General features: G+C 27.9%; 1 protein-coding gene across 1 annotated transcript in view; it reads right to left on the bottom strand.

Annotated features, from left to right (window-relative positions):
- Positions 1-27,530, bottom strand: part of LOC108564788 (ly6/PLAUR domain-containing protein 6B-like) — an 80,868-nt gene that overhangs the window by 17,459 nt on the left and 35,879 nt on the right. The window contains exon 2 of the mRNA XM_017923922.1: positions 1,205-1,406. Coding sequence (XP_017779411.1) covers positions 1,205-1,400 — 196 coding nt within the window. The 5' untranslated portion in view covers positions 1,401-1,406. The remainder of the gene's footprint in view (positions 1-1,204; positions 1,407-27,530) is intronic.

A 27,530-nucleotide genomic window follows, 5' to 3' on the forward strand; every position in this document is an offset into this window, starting at 1 on the left:
AGAGTACATTTCCGCAATTTCACAGGAAATCCGCTCTCGTGTAAATCCGTGTAAAATTAAAAAAAATTAAAGTAATCTGGTGATTGAAATTGGCACTTTATCACGATCGGAAATGTTTAAGTATCATAGCATTATTAATAAATGAAAAATTGTATAATTGATAAATTAGGTTGGTAATAATTGGATAGAATATTGAATAATTACCAATTGAAACTATAACGACTCAAAAATGTATTTATTGCCCATTCATTTCGAGATATAAGCACAAATATAAAGAGAAAATATTCTCAAAGATTAAGAAAAACGTTATATCAAGTTTTACTAAATAACAAACGATACGCTGTAAAGAGTGAATAATTAGTTTTAATTTGGTTGCTCAATAATGAATTTGTTGCCCATAATTATCGAGATATAAGCAAAGATGTAAAGATGCTGCTTTTTCGAAGCTTAAAAAAGTTATTTTCAAATTTGACAGTGAATTACGGGTAAATGAAAAACGATACAACTATACCAATACCAGTTGTAAAGAGTGAAAATTTAGTTACAAATCGGTACTCAATAATGAATTTGTTGCACATAATTTTCGAAATATAAGACAAGATAAGTTTTTTCAAGTTTGTTAGTAAAAAACTATACCGGTACATACCTTTTAAAGAGTGAATATTTTATTTTAATTTGATTGCTCAACAATGAATTTCTTGCCCATAATATTAGAGATATAAGCAAACAATGTATAGACAGTAAAATGTGTTCTGCAAAAAAATATTAAAAACATTGTATGTTATCTCGTGATTGAAATTGATACATGATCACCATCAGAAAATATTCTCTTATTATATCATAGATCCGAAGTATAAAGTTAAATAAATTGAATTTGTGTGAAATAAAAGATAGACGACGAGGACGAAACAAATTATTACTCGCTCGATTTTCAATTACCGGTCGTACAAAAGCAAAGCGAATCGTTTTTTACTACTAATCTCCACCAAAATTATGTTGTTCGTTTGTATTTTTGTTAATGTTGTTGTTGCAGTGCGGATTTAATGTATTTTTGTTTTCGTTTTTTCTTTTGTTTGTTCTTTTTTTTTCGTATTCGCTCGATGCAAATGGTCCATTATTGTTAGCATAAAACCGTTTCGATGCGAAAAACTTATGTAATTTATGTGCCGTATTTTGTATTCGGTTGGTTGGCGGTTGTTATTACCTGGTTTGCAGGGTCTGTCGATGGCGAACTGATTGCATACAGGATTATCGGATACGTTGACGCAGATATAACAGGTAACTGCGTAACTGTCAAAATCGACGTTCGATGCGTCGATTTCATTTGGACGGCTGTCGCTGTGCTCAACGGCCGTGCTCGACATGAAAATGCAACTAAGCAGCATGCCGATTTTCAACATAGCAGTCTGAAAAAGACAAGAATAAAAAAATTATTAAGTTGTGAAGATTGTAGCTAAAGTTTACACATTAACAGGTTTTAGAATTTCTGTTCTTTTAACCCTAACGTTAGTGTTGTGGGAAAAAGTTCACGGTTAGTTCTGTTCGTAATTTTAATAAGAAATCATGCTTACATACTTATTAAAACATAATATCAATATCAATAAAAAACCATTATTTCTTAGAATACAAAAACTTAACTAAACTTAAAGTAACATAAATATTTGTTGTAATATATATTTGGCCTTCAGTATCTTTTGATTATTCTTAAATTTATTTCTAATGAAAATACTTGATTTTTACAAAAGTATCCAACATATAAATGATTTGATTGAGTGAATCTATGATAGATACCATCATCATCTAATAATACAATTACCAATTAAATAGATAGCAAATCCTACATATCTTGCGTATGTTGGATGCAATTATGTAAATTTACGTATTAACGTTATTGAGGTTATTAACAAATCAAATATGCAATATCTTTAATTGTGTAGTTTAGTTGATAATTGCATTAATTTTAAGGTAATCCATGTTCTTATTTTTAGTTAAATATCATATAATTGGTTGAATAAATAATCAATTTAGAAGGTAAAAGTAAAATTATTTATTATGAATGATTATGTAATGTTATTATGCTATATAATGTCTTAATATAAGTATTGGGACGAGCGGCAGATATATAGGCCATAGCTTTTATGCAAGGCTAATTTTAGTTCTAAGCGAACCGCCACAAGTTGATCTTGAAAAATCTCCTTTCGTAAAGATAGATTAATGATTAAAGTCTAAGATCAAATATTAATGTAATTCAAAGTTAAGGTTTTTCAATTTCAATATAAAATTACAATATTTTTTTATAAATAAATTGGTGAATGGGTTTAAAGTAAAGTCAATATAACGTGTCAAGATCAGTAAAGTTAAAACTTAAGAATAAAGAGAGATTTATCCAATTCAGCTTTTTCGTACATTAGTATTTAATCTGATTGATGTTTACACGAGAAAGCACGCAACACAGATCTTCCCTAAGGAAACAACGAGCGTGTTAGAGTGAGAAAGATAGTCGGAGATGTGGATCGGAAAATCGGGGACACCATCTAATATTGAACGATTAATTCCGGCAATTAATCTGTCCAATAAAGAATGTAATAAAAACAATGGCATTTCCGTTTAGCCGTGATTGGGTAACCGTCCATTAGAAAATAAACTTAATCAAAATCCTCCGTCACGTCCAATAATGTCCGACCTAATCTTTCGGCGAAGAAAATCGTTGCGCAGTTTGTAATTTCGGTTTCCACACGGCGCCGATTATTCATCCAATTATTATCCTCTGTCAACTCTGCTTAACTTTGGTCAGAATTAAATGACTAATGAACGTCATCCGGCATTTCAAACAAAAACCTCACTTTCGCCCTTTCGGCTCACAAAAAAAATGGTTTTGAGGCAAATATTATATGACTTGTCGAAAATTGTGAATGACTATTTTTTGTGTTTAGTATAGTCTAGTGTCTAATGAATTAAACTATAATAGATGAAATTATTGACAAATTATTGTTGTTATAAAATTGTTAAGATTTTTTAGTTATAGTTTATATTTGTTTTAATTTTAAACAAAAAACTATTTTCGGTTTTATACAGAATTTTTCCTGTTTAACAGAAATAATAGACAAATACATTTTGGAAGTAAATAAAATTAACAAAAAAAAATATGATTGTAATGAACATATTGAAAAAATACAACAAATTAAAATTAAACAAGTCTAAATTAAGTTTTTTCTGTTATTAATTGGAGCATCTAAAACTGTATTCTTTACAAATTTAAAAGTCTACATTTTATAAGACTGTTGGAGATTCGCCTTCTTTCAAAGATATCTACTTTCTGCTTAGTTTCCGTATGGCTGTAGCAAACATAATTCCTCTCGGGGATGAAGATCACAATTCCACTGAGTCCTAATCAGAAATAACATCATTGTCATCAACAATTTTCAGTGAGAGGTAAACGAACTTGTTTTCGGATTGTCTTCAAACTCCTCGTCAATTTACAAATGCACACTGATTCCAAACAATTGTTTATTTGCTAGAAACCAATTTTATATCAGATATAAAGTCTTGTTAAATATTCCAAAATTTGTAAGTAAATAATATTTAAATGAAAAAAGTAAAGTATAAATTTCTTTCCATTAATATTAATAACTTAAAATTAATTAGTTATTCTTTTTGTACAAATGTGAAATAAGAAAAGTGTTTCCAAAAATATATTTTTTTTGTTGTACAATACCTCACATAATGCGGGTAATCGGATCTGTTTGAAACCGGACTAATCGAGGACTTTAAAACTTCACAAAAAGAGAAAAAAAAATAATGTTCTTGACCAATTTTTCAGAATTAAAAAAATTACTTTGCTGCATTACAATTTAGTTTGTTTTAAAAAATTCTGGTCGAATCCGGACATTTTTACTATGCAAATATGAAATACTATAATAAATGATTACGTTTATGAGTTTTGATAGTTGAAATTTTGCTTTCATCGATATTTATTTCAGATAGATTAATCCGTGTGTTCGATGCGTGCCAACACGTCTGTAATGGATTTATAATAGCATTGCCGGGTAATGGATATCTCTGCAGCTTGAACGGCATTGTTGGATATCAATTCATGTGGAGTTGGACGTGTGCATAATGCAATGCATCTGCAAGTTTGTACAGTATCAATTATGGATTATCAAATTGCTGGTCACTTTTAACGCTCTATTAATCGATAGTAAAAGCAATTCGGCAAAATGCATCATGTTCTATTTAATATCGATAATTGTATGATTAAATAGAAAGTTCAGCAAATATTGTAACCTTTTGAAACGTTTATCAAAATTAAAATTAGTACACATAAATGGACGTTTATTTGATGTTTAAAATTATTAGCGTTTATTCTTGTTACATACGGAAATTTCAACGGTGATTAAACTTCGCGAAAGTTTTGAGTGTTGAAACTCGCTTTATCGAAAGCCATCGTCGTAATTCTGTGTGAAAAACTTTCAGCTTTATCGAATTTATCAGCAATTGAAAATAATGTATCCCAATATATTTTCATTTATAAAATTGTTTTACTTTTTTCAATTCAAATCATCTTTAAGACTTCAGATTATTGTCTTCTTAAGGCAGATTGTATTAAAACAAAAATACAACAGTCAAATAATTTAGAGTGAATTTAGCACTGAAAAAACTTTATCAAAATCGAAATTTATTCGTTCTTTTATTAATTTTATTTTATTTGTTTTATATTAAAATATACAAAATTTTATAGTAAAAAAACATAAACATTGTATATTAAAAATATTAGCATAGTACGGTTAATGAGTTTAAAACCGGACTAAACCGTACTATGCTACATACTATTATTTATATTTAAATAAACGGATTATGAAACATTAATTTTCATTGCTGATTTGATTGTTAACACGTATTTTCTGTATTATGTGATATTTTTATTAGTGGAATGTCTAATGTAAATATTGTATGTCTGATGTGTATTCTCTTTCATGTAGATGTAGAAAAAAATATATATATATCGCATGGGTCGAGAGGGTGTGAGTGGATTCAGTCGTTTTAATAATTTAGTTGAATTCTTCGTTAACCATTCCATGTGAGCTCACAATTTTTGTTTTCTTCTCTAAAGTGTTCCATGAATGTTTAATAAAGTCGCCTTTATATTTAGTGGTAAAACGTGTATTGTTTACGATTAGTTTTTTTTCGTATTTGTCGCATCCATATTTAATCCAAATTTATTCATCATATTCAATCTAATTATCTTATATTTATAATTATTTATAATTATCTTATATACTTAATTATGTATTAAAAATTCATACAATTATATAAAGATATTAATAGCTATACAACTCAATACAAAATAATGCGCAAAACAATAAAAATTGAACTGAATTGAACTCGCGACACTAATGGCCACCACACAAGAGGAAAAATGGATGTTAGAACAGCATGAGACCAACATGATGAATGCAAGTATACTAGTGCATGGTGCTATACATCGCAACAAAATTCCAGAGAAAATAAGTAGATAGAATGAATTTATAAAATTTATGAAAAGATTACAGATTACAGAGACATACTTCATGAAACAACAAAAACACAACAAGCTCACAATAGCAGTTCCAAGTATTAAACAATACCAGTATTACCAGTATTAAACGTAAAATTCTGCAAAAATTGGATTCCTAACTGTATTTTTCTAGTTTAAATCTTTTATGTCATGAGTGATGGACTAAATATCCCGTACTGTTTAAAACAGAATAAATCGCACAAAATGAGGCTTGAGTGTATAAAGTGGTTGATATATGACGTTGAGAACGTTCAGCAATTAAAATTTTATGTATCCTTGAAAAATTATTGAAATTAACACACTCTATCCCCATTATATTGGGGTAAATGGAAAATATTGGAAATTTTCAAATTATATTATGTTTGGTATTGTTGTATGTAATATTTGTAAAGTCTTAACAAAAGAAGCCTGAAAATAAGCATCATATATAATAAAACTGAATTAAAATGCTAAAATTGATATCCATTATATTAGTGACTTTGTCACAAATGTCAAACAGTAGGTTCAATGAACGCCAATTACGAAGTAATGCAGTTTCAATCTTTTCCTTTCATTGAAAATAATTGCTGTAAAGCTTGCCTCTAACTAGATTGGTCACGTTCGATCATCGGCAACCATCACGAAATACTCTATAATAATTCAGATCACAAAAAAGTCTTCAGAATCACGTTCAAAGTCGTCTTTTGATACATGTTGACAGTTCTGCAGTTAAATAAGTTTATTTTTTGTTTTGTTATAATAAATATTTTAATTATCTTTTACATGTACAAAATGTAGACATTATATTAAAAAAAAAATGGTTCGTTTCGTTTAATTAGAATTATTGCAATTAAGTGTGCAAACAGTACACGGAATGCGTTTAATGATTAGTTGGAGGCACGTGCATTGAGGAAACGCTAACAATTATGATTGTTATTATTTTCGAGAAGTGTAAAATTCGAATTTTCTGCAATCTGCGTCGTCCGTGCATTCCGGGAATTTCACGAGTGAAACAGTAAATAGGAACGACTCTGACAATAATTGCGAGATCTCAAAATATATATAGAAATGTGTGTAATGAGAAGCGCGGCACGTTCAAATAAAATTACTAACTAGTTTTGTGAAACAATAAGAGAAACTCATTTACTTCATTATTGCACACGTCCCTTCTTGCTACATTGCTTCAATCATTTCCTGATGACTCTGCAATTTCAGCAAAAGACAAATAAAACGCTGTTAATATTTAATATATTATATATTTATTATATATTTTATTCATTAAATAATATAAATAAACTAAAAAAAAAAACTGTTTTAGAAACACATATTTTCTGTCCTTTTATTATTTTTGTCTATAAATAAATAAACATTAAGTGCATATGATAGGTTATTAATAAATTAGAAGTTTAATGTGCTTACATGTTTATTATTCATATCGGTTGCATCCAAGCTGCAGGCACTTACAAAGCGTTACATAAAGTTTTGCTAATCGACATCCTGTTTCGAATACTCTCGAAGATGCTGTTAATGTATCCTCGTAATCCAAACTTTAATTGCAATAGATTATATAAAAGTTAGATAACTTATTGTACTGTATTATATATTACATATATACAATTTATACATAATTTCCAATTTATTACTGACTATGCACTGATATTTACATTATCTAAAATTGTTAACACGAAGACATTCATAACTTTTAAAACTATGTACCTTTATTCATACTGACTAACGATTTGTAAAAGCACAGCACTTCATTTTACAGTAATGCGTTTAAGGATTAACAGTAAAATATTCATAGCGTAGTCTATCAGACCATGAAACTGAAATTAAACATCGTTTATAGATTTGTCAAAGAAAAGTTTTTGTTCCAGAAAATGAACCGGATTTTACGAAAATTTGCAATGAAATCAGTCAAATAAACGACAGTAGTGATTATGAAGATATTTTCCATACATTTTTTATAAAATAAACATGAATATATAATAATAATATTTTTTTGTCAATCTAATCAATTATATACTTATATAAATTAACGTTATATTTACCGGAGTTTCTCAGACGCCATGCGAGTAACCATGTTACTAAATGCCGCGCGAGGGTTAAGAGATGTAATTTTACTTTTAATTTTAAAGTATCTAAACATAATATATAATTCAATATATTCTTTTCAATCAATCGTTAATTGAGATTTCATGGATTTTTTAATAATTTCCACATTGCTTGTTTTTTTTTAAGCAATTTTGTTCCATAAAATGCAAGCTTTTACGTAGAAAAAAATACTTATAATGATAGTATTTGATAATTATAGTATTATTAGTAAGTTTTTTTGAACATTATATAAAAATATATAACAATTGGGCGTTGAAACCTATGCTTTTGAAAAAGTTTTTAACAATTGTGTTTATTTGTATTTTTTTCCTTTATTTTTTTAATTATTCATTAAATTAATGATATTAAATAGAAATAATTATTTTTTTTGTTATTATAATATAAAAAAAACTAAGATTTTTGATCCAAAGTAAAATTTTGTAGTATATATGTATTAAAGATGTTCTCTTAAAGTCGACGATTCATCTTCTCGAGAGCGACCTCCTCATTGTGAAAGCTGATAAATTGAAATTTAATTGTAGCAACACGATGTCAACTTCTATACACACACACGCATATTGTTTTCGCTGCAGTCGCTTCCATGAAATATGATAACCGTGCACAAAAGCAACGTGTTTACATTAACTTGACGGGATGCATATAAAACATAATTTCTTCTTGCGAACTCCATTTCGGCAACCCCGAGAAACTACTTATTCTCATTTCATCGTAACCTCAACTCACCTTCTCCTTTTTTTTTTGTTATTCTATCCATTTGAGTGTGAAAAGCTAGCTACTACTTTGAATGTAAATATTTTGCATTATAAATATATATTTAACATGTATATAGAGAAGACAATATATCTCAACTATTTACGTATTTTTTAAATAAAAAATTACGTTGTTAAAGAAAACTTCGTTTTCAAAGGTAAAAATAATATACTCAGTGTAATATTTCGGACTTCGTTATAATGAAGCTTCGTTATCGAAGGTAACGTTAAACGAGGTATAACGTTCAAAATGAATCATGGTTTAAAATTTAACATAAAAATTGAATATAATTGAAAGAATATAATCATTATTTGTATCCTATTTTTTTCAGAGATAAATATTTCCTTACTTTTTTAAACCCTAAGATTCTAAGTTGATTATAAATAAACATATGTATTTCAAAATATGTAATATGAATATTTTTAATTGTTGTTTTAATTAAAATGCAATGTTATTTTAATTAATTATAATCCTGTTAAAATTTAAAGTAAACACGGAAAATAATTTCAGGAAGAAAATAATTATTTTGATGTTTTCCAATTAAATTTTTTTACTAAAATAAGTAAATTTATTTTCATCAATTTAGTAAATTCGGATGACAAAAATATGATTTTATGTATATATCTATTTACAATTTTTGAATAATCTATAATATTTCAAAATATTAACATTTTAGTAAGAAAACTTATAAACAAGTATAGAGGAACCTCGCTTAACAAGTTTAATCCATTCCAAAATATCGGGATTTTTACTCGTATAGTGAAACATATTCCGAAATACACATAATATGTGTACACAAGTTTTAAATATGATGTAGTAGGCGCGCAATCCTGGACTTCTCATCGTCACTCGTTATGCGAAACGTCGCTCGTTAAGTGAGGTTTCACTGTATAAAATGTATGCTAATTTAATAATAAATTTCTTTTTATATAAAAACAATGCACCCCAATTCTAAGTCTATTTCATTATATAAAAAAAGTGGTGTGTTTTATGGTCCGAAAAATAGGGTTGAAATTTACTTAAAGCAGATTAATTGAATTAAATTATTATATGGAGCATTTGACAGACCAATAAACATGGGGACTCATATTGTTATAATGTAAGTAAATTGGATGTGGTGAATCCCCTTGAAATATTTTATTGTTTAACTCCAGTTCATAAACTGGATTTGTTTAGGATAGTAACAGTGACAAAACGCAGGCGCCGGATGTTTAATCAGCGTGTACATACAGATTGCAAACAGCGGAGGGTGTGCTATGGCCCATTTAAGACCCAGCGGGCCCTAAAACCGCAAAGGGCGTACTTCACCGAGAAGAGTAATAATTTGACCTAGCTAAAACAATGTGTCCGGTTTTTAATATGATGGTACTTCCATATGATTTACAAATGTATTTATAGAATTAAACTAGAACACATTTACCGTGAAATTAATTAAACATACAGTGGGTGAACGGTTTACGATCACAAAAGATTTGTATCTTTGGACAACAAATTACTATTTTTTTTGGTTTTTGTATAATTGGTACACCTGAAGTAGTATTTGAAGCAGTTATCAAATACTAGATTATTATGAAACGAATCGCAATGTTAATATAATAATCAAGTTTATTGACCAAAAGAACAGATACAAAGAAAATAAAATAAAACAAATTTACAATGAGTACATTTGGCCAAAGGGAACCGAATCAATTTTTCCAAGTAAAAAACAAAAGATCAACTGTTCTTCCTTCGGTCCCGAAAAAAATAAAATAAATATAAAGTACAAAATTCCCCCGGGCATGCACAATTAGTCCATAAATAAAAAGCAAGTGAAATTATAGTAAATAAACATCATCATATAAATATATAGAAAAGTACATAAAGACAAAAATATAAATGAATAGCAGCTGCATAAAATCATCGACAATTGAGTATGTAAATCAACAAATAAACAAGCAATATGGTCTTTATATGTAGTTGATACAACTGTTAGTAGTATTTCAAGCTTATTACAAATAAAAAAGACATCTTTCGACAAGGAACACCTTCTTTGTGGCATCAACAACTTACGTCATTAACGACGTGAAACGACAGGTAAATCAATGAAACGACAAGTAAATAATGATACATATATATAATGGGACATATTATCATTTATAATTATGTAACAGTGATTTTTTTAGCATTTCCATTTTTTCTAACTGTCGAAGAAAATTATTGTACGGATTTCTCATAAAATTGTAGCCACAATATAAATATTGGCAAGAAAATATAATTTATGTTGAAAAGATTGAACGATTGTAGTTGCCGGAAGTTTGTAAGTCCATTGAAAAGTAATAATTCTTGGCGGATTCAATGGATCAACGTATTAGAAAAAGATTCGGAGGAGCTAAACTAAACACACGGCAAACTCGAAACAACTTCCACGTACTGACAGCGAATGTAATATTTACATCAACTTTGGATTCAGTGAATAAACCATATTACCTCAATTTATGTAAAATTTCATAAACTCTCATATATTCATTTTTCAATTTTATTTCAGTAAGACCGTGATGTTATTTATTTACTTTTATTCATAAGAAAAAGGTGTTGCTATAAAATAATACAGATAATAATTCAATTTGACATGAATAGCAACAGTTGTATTGTACTTTATTGTACGTTTGTGCGGATATTTGTACGTATATTAGAAAACGTACTTTATGAGAGCGCGATTGTATATATATTTTAATAAAAGATACATTTAATTGATTAGAGCTTATTTCTATGAAAATTTGTTATTTTTTTGAAAAATGGATGTTAAAGCATTATAGTTAACATAAGCAGATATGCTTATGAAAATATTTGTATGTATTAACATATTTGTTTAAGGAAGACAAAATTAATTATTTATAGCATATTATGTTGGATAAAAATCTTCCATGGAAATTTATGGACATATTACCTATATACGTTTTTTAAAGAAACTGTAGTTTTCAATATAATTTTCATTGAATAACACACTTTGTTACTCGCTAATAGGTATTACAGCAATAACTCACATAGTACGGATTATCGGTTACGCCCATATCCTGAACTGTTTGAAACCGCAGTAGATAAAAAGTAAAGCACATAAAAAGAAATTAATGAAATTATAGGAAAAAGTAATAAAAAAATATTTTTTATTAGAATATGTTTTTATTTTGTATAAATAAATTAGTTTGTTTTCAAACCGAAGTGTAGTAAATCCGGACTGTTTGGAACCGCATTAATGAGGTATACACAAATATTAAACATTCTGTTATAAAAACTGGTAATTATGTACAAAATTGTTTTGGTTTATTACTTTGTAGATATTTAAGTTATTAACATTATTGAATGTTTTTACTATTATTAATTGAAAATCATCCAAGGAAGTAGCGTTCTGCATTTAAACGTATTAGTTAAGAGATTATATGAACAATTTGCTAATGTATTACTGAATCTGTTTGATGTTAGCATACGTAACATAATGAATCGATCCCAAATGCATTTCCTAACGATACATCAAACATAATTGTAAATAAAACACAGCTTTCATCTACGATCTTTCTCCAGTCAAAAAAATCTATCAGTTAAGTATACTTTATAATACATACAATGTATTTTTTATAGGAAAATATCAAAGACTGAGTTAATAAAAAGTAATACTGCATTAATAATATTTATGGTTGACATATAAAATATCTTAATCATAATAAAATATTGTTAAACCCGGATCCTCCACCAATTTGGTAAGATTTCATTCTATATTTAATATAAAATTACTCTTCCTCGTGCAATTTTTTTTACGGTTCTCCAAGGAGCACACATTGACTCAATTTTCTGCAATACCGTAGTAAAACTGCAAGTCCATAAAAAACACAAATTATATCTTAATTTGTTCACATATTCACATTTTTTTACATACATAAATTTTCTTACGTTTACGCAATGAAATGTCTCGTATAGTGCGACTTCAATCAGTGCGGATTGACTATAGTCCGGTTTGAAAATTTCAAAGTAAAGTAAATTTTATCGTACAAGATATTTTTTTTCAGTCAAGTGCGTTTTTGTGCAATTTGTTTTAATATTAAAGTCTTAGATTAGTCCGGTTTTAAACAGTGGACGATTACGCGCACTATGTAAGGTTTGCTGTATTATTTTTTTTATCAAAGTGTAGATTAGTTATTTTGAATAGAAATTTACTATATTTTTAATAGAATAAAACTGAACAAAAAATAAAAAAAGACATGTACAAAATTACACAAAGTTATTGTAATATTATGAAAGCAGGTGCGGGTAATGTGGATCTGATGACTCTATACGAGCAAAGGATATTACGTTAATATTCCATTATAGAAATGGCCCACGTTTGTTGAAAGTTTTTTTTGAAAATTCAGCTGTAATTTTTAATATAAAATAAAATATAATTTGCATAGTTTTTAATTTATCTCTTAAATATTTAACTAAAAGTTAAACGTAAACACTTCTGAAACTCTATATTTGTATGAAACTTGAATAAACTTGTAGAAAGGCGAATTGTGAATCACTAACTTTCGCACATAAATCCAATGTTATTCTATTGTCAACTTTTCGAAAAAATGCAAGTTACAGCATTACTCTTTGCTTTAGTTACGTTTTCTTTTTGCGCAAAATTTGTATGTTTTGCATTTATGAATGATGATTTCATATTATATATTGTAAAATCATTATAAACAAAATATAGTTGAAGTAAATAAAAAAAATCGGAGTAAGAATACTCGAGGAAACTCAAACAACTGTTGCCAAGTTCGTTGCTGGCATAGAGAGACTTGGCCGAAGCCATTATATTTCAATATCAACACGAAAAAATTTAGTTAGAAACTTTAGTTGTATCCAGAAATACGGGTTTCGAAGCTAAATCCACTCACGTCAGCTTTATTACCGAAACATCAGTCGTGTCAATTAGTTACCTCAAGTCAAAAGTACAACAACACTGTTTGAAGCTGGACTTTAAAACCTCATGAAAAAAAACTGCATACAAAGAGACTTGACTAATGGGAAGAGACTTGTGTAAAGGGAATAAATCGATCATTTACTACTATACTATATATAGAAGACAATAATTTTGTATACTAATATATATGGACTTTATTTCTCAACAAACTAAATTTTATCTCTAGTAAATCCGGACTTTTATTATATTAATAATTTTTATTTTAATTCAATTTAAAATAATACATTTTTTTCTTCCATTTCAGTTCCTACAAAAGTTATGTGAATCTTCAGGTTTCTTAATTTGAAGTTAGTATGACAAGTCGCTTAAAGAGTTTAATCAGTTCCAAAATTTCAGGATTTTTACTCATATAGTGAAATACTTTTCCCATATAAACCAATATAAATTCCGTTAATCCGTTCCATGCCGGAGAAAAAAGGATAACTTGGTATCGATTTTTCATGATTTTGCTTTTCATATCTATGGTTATTTTTATTCTTTATCTTTTTATTTGGAGACATGACAATGTTATTAAATTTTAAACAAAAAATCACAAATAACATGTCTGAACACAAGTTTGGAAATTTTGTGATCACAAACAACACTATGATACAACAGGAATGACCACTAACACCAGAAACTGTTTTCCAATTCACACACATATTTGAGCGAGTATATATTTGTATATATTACTTGTTTCAATTCGGGGACTTGGTAAATATCTCTTTATACTTTTAATATTTCTTTATATAAAAAAGCGTACATAGTGTGTTTATATATTATAATAATGGTTGGACACAATATATTTGTATTTTGCATATACAGCAAACACAAATTATATTTGCAAAGTATAGTCCGCTTTAAACAAAGATGACAAAGAAAATCGAAGATGGTTAATATATTCCAAAATACACATAATATGTGTACACAAGTTTTGAAAATGATGTGGCAGGCGCACAATGTGGGACTTCTCTTTTCATCGTCACTCGTTAAGCGAAATGCTTGTTATGCAAGGTGCTCGTTAAGCGAGGTTCCACTGTATATAAATAAGTTCTATATATCTATAATATATAGTTAAATTTGCAATAATATAAAATCTGCACTCAATACTGTTTTGATAAAAGAGACAATTAGAAAAGTTACAACTATTTCAATGAAAACATGGAAATACCATTTTTGCTAGTATTTTTAGATATTTTTTTTATATTAAGTTTACTTAGTCAATTGAAACATTTCATATTCAATTATATTTCTATTTTGATATTCAGCAAATATTATGTAACGAAATTTAAATTGAAAATTAATTGAATGAATAAAATTGAGTAACAAAATTTAAATCGAAAATTAATTAATTTATTTCATGTTTGACGCATATATAATAAAATTTTTAGTCATAAATATGAAAATTTCGTACTCAAAAAAAGAGGATTACTTGCCTTTATTAAATTAATTACTTGATTATTATTTATTTCTAATTATTTAACAGAACAAAAGGGAATAAATGTTACTATACAATTCTTCGAAATAATGGCTAATAAAGAAAATAGTCCAATTAAAGCAACTAATTTCCAGAACACACCACTAGCTTATTTTTAGTTTATTTAAGTATAATACAGTGGAACCTCGCTTAACGAGTTAAATCCGTTCCAAAATTTTCGGATTTTTACTGAGAAATATTCAAAAATACACATAATATGTGTTTGCAGGCGCGCAATCCGGGACTTGTTATGCGAAAGGTAGCTCGTTAAGCGAGTTATTTTTCTTACAATTATTTTTGCTAGTTAAGCGAAATGCTCGTTATACGAGGTGCTTGTTAAGCGAGGTTCCACTGTATATTAAATACAGGCTAAGTTAAAACAGTGGTTCAATCTAAGACCCGGTCCAAATTTGGCAACTTTCACTTACTAACTCAATAAATAAATGATTTTAAAATGTATTATAACAATACATTATTTCATCTATGTTAAGGTTAAAATAATACAAGATCTTATTAAATTTAAGTAAAGTAAAATTTATTGCAAAATGTTTTTTAATACATTATGCGTATAATATATAGATTATAGTAATTTAAGAAATGAAACTTATATAATAAGCTAATAAGAAACATTTGCAACTTCTTTATTTTTTTTTTATTCTAGGAATTTTCTGATATCTATCTACCCTCGTATCCATATAATCTCATAAAGTGTGAAAATTATATCCATTTGAACTTGTACTTTTATGTCTCTGTTATACGTCTTTCCTTCTGAAAAAGCAATTTCCGTCTCATCACAGCGAGAAAGTAAGAGAAAAAAAAAGAGACCTGTTCACACCTCGCGCGAAATTTGCATCGGGGCCGAGGGGTGAAAGTTATGCTCGGATGAACCGCGCGTTTCGACGTAATGCTTAAAAAAAAAACACCCCTCCTCACCTCTCATCATTCCACAGTACCGTCATCATCCACCCCGACCTCCGGGGCTTTCGGTCCGCGTGCAAATTGGAGCGATTAAAATGAATCACGGTTTGATGAATTTTTCCATTGACGCATTTTTCGTCTTTGTCGTCCGCGATTATTAACACTGGTAAGAACAAAAAAAAACGGGCAAATTTAAATTAAAAATGGGTTTACGCAGACCACAAAATAGAATTTAATCGTTCGAAACATACAAAATTCGTAATCATCTAATCCATTTGATGAATCAATTTCAATGTATTACGAATACAATTAATCGTATAGACGTGAATCGAAAACACATTAAGCTTTTTCTGTTTCATTATCATTAGTTTTATTTTATTTCATAGATTTGTACAAGTTTTTCGTGATGACTACATTTAATTATTTATTTAATTATAAAATAGAAATTTATATTAGAAAATAAAGCTACAAATCTGATGCAACTAGTACAAAACATAAAAGTATTAAAATAATTATAGTATAAAGTTGAGGAATCTATAAATAAAGTATAGTAGAACCTTTGTATCCAAATGCTACTAAAGATTATTCGAATACCGAAACTATAAAAATTTCTACAATTTGAATTGCAAATTTTTTGATCGAAGTTTAAGAAATATTTTCTAAATTATTGTCTATTCAAGTATATGAAAACTTATGTCTATTTTACAATTATTTTACACATACGTGAATTTATGTCATTTAAAAATACAATTTCTATTGAAGATTAATGAAATTTCTCAGAGAATTACAAAATAAATGAAGATAAAATAAATAAAAATATTAATATTATATTTGTTCTATGAAAATTTCAGATTATTCAATAGATGTGCACAATTTGATGTGCTACTCTAATTATAATAAATACTCAAATAAATTTCGATCGATTTATATGTAATTTTCTTATAAATAACCATAAAATGAAAAATTTATTATAAAAGTAAATAAATTCGATTATAAAAAAAGTAAAGAACAAAATTCTGCTCTTTGGATAGTAGAGTTTAGAACTAGTACGTGATGATTGGGAGCATCGATGTGAAATGCTAAAAAGAGTAACCGAAAACTATGAAACTTGTAGATAGAGGAAACACAATCATGGAAGGTCGGAAACGAACATAATAATATTGATTCATATCTAGTGATTGCGCTCTCTCTCCACATGTGTGTGATTCTCCTGGCGTAATGTTATAAAAGTCTTGCAACTTTTTTTCAATTAAATCTTACGACACATTGAGGACATTGAAAGTATTTTTTTAATAATATATTTGAAAACGGATACATTTTCAGTACATTTCTTCATTTTTATATATAAATCATAATTTTTAGAAAGTTTATTTGTATATATTATTGTAATTTAGTTATAATTTCATTTCATTTATTATAACTAAATATTTAATTGAAATTACGCAGTTCATTAATAAAGTTATTAAATTAAATAAAAGTACGTGAATTTAATAATTAATTACATTTACTCATTGAATAATAACAGCAAAATAATGTTTTATATTAACAAATATAATGTTATAAAAGATACAGTTTCAGTACATTTCTTCATTTTTTATTTATAAATCATAATTTGTATAAAGTTTATTATTGCAATTGAAATTGCACAGTTCATTAATACAGTTATTAAATTAATTAACAGTTCGTCAATTTAATAATTAATTACATTTACTCAATTAATAATAACAGCAAAATCATGGTTTATACTGACAAATATAATTTATGGAGAAATATGTGATAAATTGAGAATATTTATTGAAAAAATAACTGGAAATTAACAAATAATAGATACATTTTAGAACAAAATATGAAAAATGTTAATTTGAGGAATTAAGATTGAAAAAAATATATTATTTCTTAGTCAGTAGATCATTAAAACTAAATACAAATAATTTATAGTAAATATAAGAAATGATACCCTAGGTTTGTTGAATTGATGGTCTTTGTTTTTAGCTGTAATATTATAATATTTTCGTTTCATCTAATAACCAAAGTTTCTTGTTTTTAACCTTTTTTCAAGTTTACTTTCAGTTTCTTGCTTTTCATTAATTAATTCTCTATTTATACTTTAATTATTTAAATTTTATTATTTGATTTATTATTGATTTTTGACAGGCTTCTCCTTTTTAACCTTCTTTCTTTTAACATTAGTTTCATTTTCATGAACTGAAGTTTTGTATTTCTCAATTTTATTACATGAATACTTTGATTTACAACTTTAGTTTTTATTTTAAAGAATGTATAGTAATACCTCAAATAGTACGGCTTCGATCAATCCGGATTTACTATAGCTCGAATTGATAATTTTAAAACAAACTTAAATGACTTTTTTTGCTTTAGACAGACAAGTCACTTTATGCGTTTTATTTTTGGGGAAACCGATTTCCGTACTATGCGAGGTATTGCTGTATATTTATAATTGTATCTAGTTTCTAACTATAAAAGTAGATCGGATAGTTTGAAACTGGTTTAGTTGTAAAGCAGATCAATAAATTATGATAGATTGTTGGCATTAAAATTGCACAGGTAATATTACAACTTTAGTTTTATTTTAAAAAATGCACAGCAATACCTCGAATAGTACGGCTTCAATCAGTCCGGATTTACATGATCTCTATTGCTTTAGACAGACAAGTCACTTTATGCGGTTTGTTGGTATATTATTGGCGAAACCGATCACGTACTATGCGAGGTATTGCTGTTTCCTTATAACTGTATCTAGTTTTAACTTTACAAGTAGATCGGATAGTTTGAAACTGATCCAGTTGGAAAGCAGTCCAATAAATTATGACACAACGTTGGCATTAAAAGTGCACAGGTAATATTACACACACATTTGGTTTAGACGTTGTTCGATGAGTGCATCTCCACCGCAAAGTTATTTGGGCCGACGGATATGTTTTGGGTGGATACAACACACATCCACCGAGTGATGGAGCTTCTGGCTGCGACTGGGTAAAAGTATTTGCATTACCGGAATGGAGGAGACGTTGAAATATATTACAATTTATTTGATGAATTTCGTATTGCAAAAATATTTGCGGGAGGAAACAATCTCGTGGATGGAGACAATATGATCGTTGCCACAGACGTGTGCGGTTCAAAATATTTGCGCATTTCGTTGACAAATACATTCAGAAGGATCGTATTCTCCCCGATCGATAATATAACTTAATCTTTGTTTGTGCAATATTGTTTTACGGACATTTTAACTTTGTTATTTCCATCATCAGGTCAACTTCAAATTGAATATTACGTTTGTTATTTTTGGAAATTTTATACCTCAGTTAACATTACCTCTGCTTTCATATAACGAAGTTCGAAATTTCAAGTAAAATATGACTAGTTTTATTAAAAACAGTAAATAACATCATAGAAATTAGAAATGAAGTTATTGTTAAAAAAAACATAGCTAATCAACTTTAGACTCATTTCAAAATGAGATTTCAAATTGTATGTTTACTCAATTTCTTTACAAATTAATGTATTCGTGGAACTCATCTAATTCGTTGATGTTTTTCATTTATTTAAACGTTATTATTCTAGTGATAAGTACTTTGCCTATTAAACGTAGTGTATAGTATAAAAATAATAAAAGTAAACTTAGAGTTAATACAAAGTCTGAAGTGCATTCAAAATAATGGCTATTCTAATCTAGAACTAAAAAAAACGTTTAACTTAAATATAAATTGTTAATTTATACAATTTATTATACAAATATTATACAATTTTAAAATAGAAAATATTTCAGCAGTTTTTCTATTCAATAATTATTCTAAAAATTCTTGGTATTTTGTGATAATTTCTGTTAATATTAGTTATTTAATTTAGTACAGTATAAAAGTAATAAAAGTAAACTTAGAGTTAATACAAAGTCTGAAGTGCATTTCCAATCTAGAACTAAGCTTAGCAAAACATTAATGTTATTAAACTTTAAAAAAATATTAAAGGAATTTAAAACTTGTTTAAGCTGTGAGCAAATTTCACATGATTATATTATTGGATCACGTTAGTAATATTTATTTGACATCTTTAAAATAATTGGCATGATATAATTGTATGGACATTTGTACGTTAATTCGGATAAAGTGCTATAAATTATTATCGAACGTGTGTGTTAATTCTTTCATTATGTTAATGAGAGCATTGCCTGCATATAATAGATTATTTAGTTAAAAGTATTAGTATTTGTATACATACAAAAACCAGAATGAGGATACTTTAATTTATAAAGAAAATAATTCAAGTTACATACAATTTCATATTATAAAATATGAGCTTTTTTTTATTTATTTAAACATATTTATTGGCAACAATCTGTACCAAATGTAATTTAACACATCTAAAAAAACTATTAAATTTTTATAACATTTTCAATTACAAAAAAATTAAAGGTTTTTACTTAAAATATTTACCGATAAAGAAAATTTTGGTAATTTTGGATATAATAATTTAGTAATATTAGACATCTTTCAAATAATTGTATGGACATTTGTATGCTAGTTTGGATAAAGTACTATAAATAAACATGTACGTATTATCGAACATGTGTGTTAATTAGTTCATTATGTTAATGTGAGCACTGACTGTATATAATTGATCATGATAGTAATATTAGTAAAAACTTGATGTATTTCTTGTTTAAAACTGAACATGATGAAAATTATATGAGTAAAACAATATAGCAAATTAAAATATAAAATATTTATAGAAACGGATACAAATTGTTCAATTTTCAAAATTTGCTCACGTCTGTTTATTTCATAAATGTCATGGTATCAATAAATAAAGTATTGCCATTCAAATAGTTTATTTGTACCAATATTGATTTTATTTGTGCCAACGCGATACCACGCTTTTGTGTAGTTTCTGCAAACATTTGTGGACGGACACAACAGCATGTTAAAAAGGCTCCTCTTGTCACAAAAAAAAGATTTGCGTGTGTGTCTGATACACATACACAATGTGGAAACAGAATCGATATCCTCAATACACTTCAAAAATAGTTTACTTAGCCCCAGGGTCTACGCTCACAGGGTATTAATACTGTAACGTTTGGAAAAAGGGCTCATCTTATTACATTCTATCTTCATCGCATTAATGGAGTATTATAATGAAAGAACGTGATTTTTGGTAGAAGGATACTTGCAATTATCTAAAGTTTGTATTGGCAGGTTCTTTGATCCGTTTGCGAGGGAGATTAATGTCTTTGGTAACAAATCCAGCTTAAAGTTATGCTGAAGAGTTTGTTCGGGACTACAAAGTGAATGCGCTACCGATATTGTTTCCTTTTGTTATATGAAAAAGCAAAAGCCGTATCGCGGAGAGTGCTTTTGGTTTGTATCGCATTGATGTTTCAAGCATTTCCATACAATGCAACTCAATTAAGTGGAATATATTCATGTCTCTCTTGTCGAGTCCTGGAATTAAAAAAAAAACTCTGGAAACCGTGGATTATCTCATAGTTATGATAATATTCTTAATTAGTTTTGTTATATAAATCAGTCCTTTTATTGAGAAGTCATCTATATAATTTTTGATCAGAAAGATAAACAATCCTATAACTGTATATTCTCGTCTAATAATTAGGAATTGTGTTCTTCCCTCGACCCACAAATGAAGACTAAATCATGTAATACAAAAATCTAATTATTATAAAAAGGGGCTGCTTGGGAGTATTATTTCTTTGTATACGTTTTATGACAGTGCCGTTTTTGGGAATATTCCATAAGTTATTCAAAATAATCAAGTATCCATTTGTGTATTTCTTTGTCTTTGTATATTTAATGATGGAAGTTGTAAGACTAATGAATATACAATAGATGATAGTAAAATGAATGGTCACAACACAACAATGTTAGTTTTTTTTTCTATCCACGATACACGCAGTGATCAATTTAATTGGAACATTGATGAAGTTTTCAATAATATTTTAATGAGAATAAATTTCGAATCTAATTAGCGAATCGAACATTTCGATTTGTCGCCATCAATTTCGGTCAGTCTGCACTGGATGGACATTGTTCAGTAGGTTTGCAAATGCAATAGGCGGAGGTCGTTCCACAAGAAACGGACATTTTACTATACCTATATAGTCTATTGTTCGAGAAGCTCTTCATATTTGGATGATAATGTAATTGGAACAATATGAATTGCAAAAGTCTCTTAAGTTATTTCATCAATTACATTTTCGTTGAAATATGCATTGAATTATTTGAAATTCTGAAATAATTCGGTTCCCGAACAAAATTTCGGTTTCCGAATTATTCTTTTTTGTTAGTCCAGGTATATTAATATACGATATATCTACGTTTTCTACATCCTCGAATAGTCCGGTTGATAAGACCTAATTCACTATAGTTCAGTTTGAAATTTTCAAAACAAATTGAGCAAAATAAAAATAAATACTAAAAATTTAATACAAAAAAACATTGTTTTTGTTCAAGCCTTTTTTTGTTCAACTTATTTTTGTATGTACAACGTTTCCTCGCATAGTGATGCTTCGATCAATGCGGAATTACCATAGTTTGGATGAAAATTTCAAAACAAACAAAATTAAATAAATTCTATACAAATAGTATACAAAATATTTTTTTATACAGAAATTATCGACATAATTTATTTATTAAATTATAAATACTATGAATCCAAATTTCTACCAAAAAGATGCGAAAAACAATAAATTTTTGATATATTATTCCCCGATGACTCATATTTCATAAAAGTTACCAGAAACATGATTTACTTTAATAAAACATGTTCATACTAACTGCAATTGTTAAAATTTGTTAAATTTTTAAAAATGATTTTTTTTGTTCGTCTCTTTTCTATTGTATAATTTTAAAATAGAAACATTTTCAGCAGTTTCTCTATTGGTAATTAATGAAAAGCTAAGGTCAACAATTATTGTAAAAAATCTTGGCATTTTGTGATAATTACAGTAAAAACAACTACTACTACTATTACAACTATTCTCTTTTCGTAACATTGATATAGGTTGTAATTTCTGTTAAATATTAGTTATATAATATAGAAGAATAACATCTAGATTAATATTTTAAATATTTGAAATTTTATTATATATTTAAAATTAAATTTAAGTCAAAACGAAATAAAAATTTTATTTTATTTTAAAGATATGTAATAAAACACGTTTATTTAACTATAGAAAGTAAAACAATATTTTAAAATATTTTCTTTGCAAAACTATTTTTTTTCATAAAAAATCATCAATCAATATGAAATGCCAATAGTTTTAATTTACAATATTTTAGAGGAATTTCTGGAATATTTGGTATTTATATATGAAATAAAATAAATTCCATTCATTCAAATCATTTGGAATGCAATTTTATATTTTATACGAGAAAATTATATAAACTATACATATTTTTTTTTATAAAAAAACAAATTTTCAGTTGAACAAAATGAAAATTCCATCACTTCAAAAAGTTGGAATGTAATAAACAGTAAAGTGTAAAATAAACATGTACGTGGTGATTATTCCCTATTGAAATTCTATCAGCAAAGTTTGTTGTAGATACAGTGAAACCATCGGATCCAACTAAATTTCCAAGTTTCCAACTGCATACTTGTTGAATATTTATCCATTCAATTGAGTTAATGGACTTCGTAGGTAGTTTGTATTTATTGGACAAAAACAGACTATCTTACAACGTTCTTGAACTAAGCAAAATTTAAATATTATTTCTGTTTAGAAATTAGAACTTGTTAATAAATGTTTATAAAGTGTGTCGATGGTTGATACGGTGGTGAAGTTTGTTTTAAATCTGCGATGAGATTAAAGTTAGTTTTGAAGATTGTAAAAGTTTCAGCGAATTCAAATTGGGGACGTGGCGCGCGTTCGTGCTGCATCGCCGTCAATTAGCATCTAAATGAAACATGCAACTAAATAGATTCCAATTAAGCATTAATTTCCAGTGATTACTCGTGTTTTCTTGGCTGGAAGCACACTAATTTTCTGAGCGTTACAATTTGACTAAATGAATTTTCTCCGTGTGTGTGCGAGTGTGTATTTACATCATTCCGGATGCTCGAATAAAGCTGATAAGGTATTCATTCATAATTAATTTGCAGGTAAAAGGATGCGAATGCGGCGGAGCGGAATGGCGAAACAAGATGCATTTTAAATAAATTGCGGAAGGGAATTCCTTTTCCTTTGGACAATTGAGAATTTAAATTTCCGTTGAATGTCTTTTCTATTTCGCGCTCGCACACATATTCACATCTCCACTTTAGTTCACATCCGGTGATATTCGCTCAAAAGTGGTTCTTTGATATTCCTTTTTATTTTTACCTCTTCGTCGTCTTCCATAAGACCTACGTCGCAATAGTTTCCGAACTTACGGAATAAAATGGCCGCGCTCCGGGATTTTGGCTTATAATTTGGGGGGATTTAATAATCCCACTCGCAAGTTTTCAACAAGTTAATACTCTTAGATGAGATTTCCTCTTCGGTTAACAAATTCGGAATTAATTTCGAATCATGCTGTGTGTTGCGCAACGGGAACGATTAATACGAATTGCAGTTATGATGCCTTTTAAACACTTTCACCAACCGCAGGTCGAAGGGAAGGAAAAAGGTCGTGAAGAGTACGAAACGAGTTCCGACCTTTACCGTTCTTTTATTCTTTCCTCTTTTTTTTACCATCGCATGAAGGAACAAACCCAAGATAATATCGTCGCATTTAAGAGGTGCCCTTAAGGTACTCCGACGTAATAAAGAAAAGTTTGCACATTACGTCCGAATGGTTTTGTAAGATTTATTATCGGACACGGAAAACCTGCGGGTGGGTTCACTCGCTTACTCGCCACCACTACCATCAGAACATTTAATTCTTTTCGTTTTGTTTCCTTTTCCTGTTCCTTCCTTCATCTCCTGTTGTTCCCGCTGATTTAGATGTATCACCTTTCCGCATCATTTTTGTTTATGTCTTTCGCTCAAAGTAAGCACTTTGTCCAAGACGACAATTATTCAAACTGTAGTCTCCAACAATTATTTATAATTGCTATAAATTACACAAGATTTATTATAGTTATTTCTTTTTATTTTTCCTAAAGCTATTCATTATTTCTCCACAGTTTTTACTGTACAGTCTACAAAGAGACAGTCTAATCTTTTAATTTAAAAATTTAATGCATGCACTCACCCTTACCGAACTAACATACATATATTCGTACAAACGTACAATAATATTAGTTGAATCACAATTCATATATCACAGCGTTATTAATTATAATTTGATTTCTGTTTTAGCTCTCTTTGTATTTGTTCTAAAACTCGTTTATTTGCATTAGTAAAGTTACAATTTTAATACAATAGATTACATTTAGTACAATAGATGTAATCTGAAAAAGTCTATTTATAAGTGATATAAATATATGCATATAAATGTACGTTAGTATGAACCTCAATTATTCAAAGAGACAAGTATCTGCAAAAAATCGTAAATGCATGTATTATTTAAAAATTTACTGTACTAACGTACATTCGATTAACACTGATTGAGTTTTATTTGTTTTATTCCTTCATTTTATTTTTATTTGACAATTGGACATGTGGAGTAATTAAAATTATATATTAAGTTGTTTCATAATAAATTTAAAATTTTGCTATAAAAAATTATTATCGTCATATTTTGTTCGTCAGATTATTTTGATATTTTGTGATTCAAATAATAATGCATTTAAAAATGCATTGGCTGATTAAATTGTATTTAACTTCTTCAGTATCTTTGCAAATCCAGAGAAATCAAGATTTATATTTTCTCTAAATTTTACTGTATTTAATTTTATATGTCGGATTTTGGAGAATAACACTTTGAGAAGGTCGATAATTTGTAATATTATATATATATAGTAAGACCTCGTTTAGCGCTTACTCGATTAACGTACAGCCTAAACACGCTCTAAATTTACCTATTAACTATATGTTAAAGTGACTTTGATCAACGCTGTTACCTGTAGAAACAGAATAAATATTTGCTAGAAACTTGTTTTCTCTTGTTAATTGTAAATACTAACATAGTTACCAATATAGTTGTAACTATTAGTAGTCATTTTAAGTCAATTTTGTTAAATTAATACAGAGAATAAGAATCTTGATTTACTTTGATTAATTTATTATAAATATTATTTTGTTCACAAATTCCCTAAGTAATCATTAACTAATTATACTCCCATATTATATGCCTTATATCAATATTCTAATACAGAATTGATAATATTAAAACATAATTTATTCAAGAATATCAAATTTATTACCACTTCTTTTGTGTGTTGTTCTTGTAGTTTGGAAAGTGAGGGCCCACCGACGCCGATTATATTAAATCCGTCCTCTCCTGGGGAATTAATCTCGACTGCATAGCCCTTTATAAATATATAATTATTCTCGAAAACTTCGGATGTTCGGATGCATACCTGCCGTTTCAGCACGGCGAGGCGATGGATCTCGAGCTAAAGGCCCTATAAAACCCTCTTCAACGCGATACTACATCCTGATCCAAATTTAATGGTTTATTGCCAATTAAGTTCCCTTTCTTTTAATACGATAAACATTTGACCTTGCTTTTAGCAGTTTTTAATCCGCATAAACTGATTTATTTGTATCCTACAGTATTCTATATTTTTTTAAAATTTAATTGTATTAATTAAAATTATATAGCAAGATAATAAATTCATAAATTTCAGTGAGTCCGGATTTGCTAAATTTAAAATATTCAAAACAAACTAACTGAAATCTGAAAAAAAAGTAGTCCGGTTTCAAACAGTCCGGGATATTAATGGAATCGCCCTAAGCGAGATATTGACTATTATAGAGAAATATGAAAAATAATATATGTATAAATAACTAATTGATTTGATTAATATAATTGTACGTTCGTACGAATATTTGTACGTTAGTTCAGTGAGCGTGAATAATCATGTATTACTAAACAACAATTCCTTGTTTAGTACGGTTTCGCTAAATTTGAAATATTCAAAATAAACTAAAAGAAAATAGTCCGGTTTCAAACAGTCCGGGATATTAATGGAATCGGTTCGCACTTTGCTAGGTATTACTGTATTGGCTATTATAGAGAAATATGAAATATAATATCTGTATAAATGAACGATTAATTACATTATTGTACGTTCTTACGAATAGTTGTACTTTAATTCGGTGAGAGTAAATAATCATGAATCGTTTTTGGATTCTATAGTAAAAACTCTGTACAGATATGAAATATTGTGAAATTTTTCTATAATTATAATCTCAATTATTCTAATAAAAAACTAACAGTATTTTTGCAAATTATATTGATTAAATTGTCAAAGAGTTATAAAAAGTATAATCCAAATCAATTGAATAATAATAGATAAACTAGGCTTTCTATAATTGCATAAATTGAAAATGTGTCACATAAACTAGGATTAGAAATAAAGAAATACTAAAATATGAATTACATAAATGAAAGGATTTGTCCAGCACTTGGAAAAGTATAATCCCAATCACTTTAATAATAAAGAACTTCTAAGTAAATAAGTCTCAGAGCTTCGGTAATAACTTTTGAAAACTTGTCACACAAGTGTGCTGTGAGTAGAGCATGCGAAGTGGCGTTTACCTGTCATGCAATGCTCGCATTACGTAATGCATTTCTTTATTGCTGAAACACAAATCCAGACGACACAATGACTCTGATATAAATTAATTAATTTGAAAAAGAAAAAAAAAAACTTTC

This window comes from Nicrophorus vespilloides, unplaced genomic scaffold (assembly GCF_001412225.1).
Source record: "Nicrophorus vespilloides isolate i.1.1-1 unplaced genomic scaffold, Nicve_v1.0, whole genome shotgun sequence".
NCBI classification, from domain to species: domain Eukaryota; kingdom Metazoa; phylum Arthropoda; class Insecta; order Coleoptera; family Silphidae; genus Nicrophorus; species Nicrophorus vespilloides.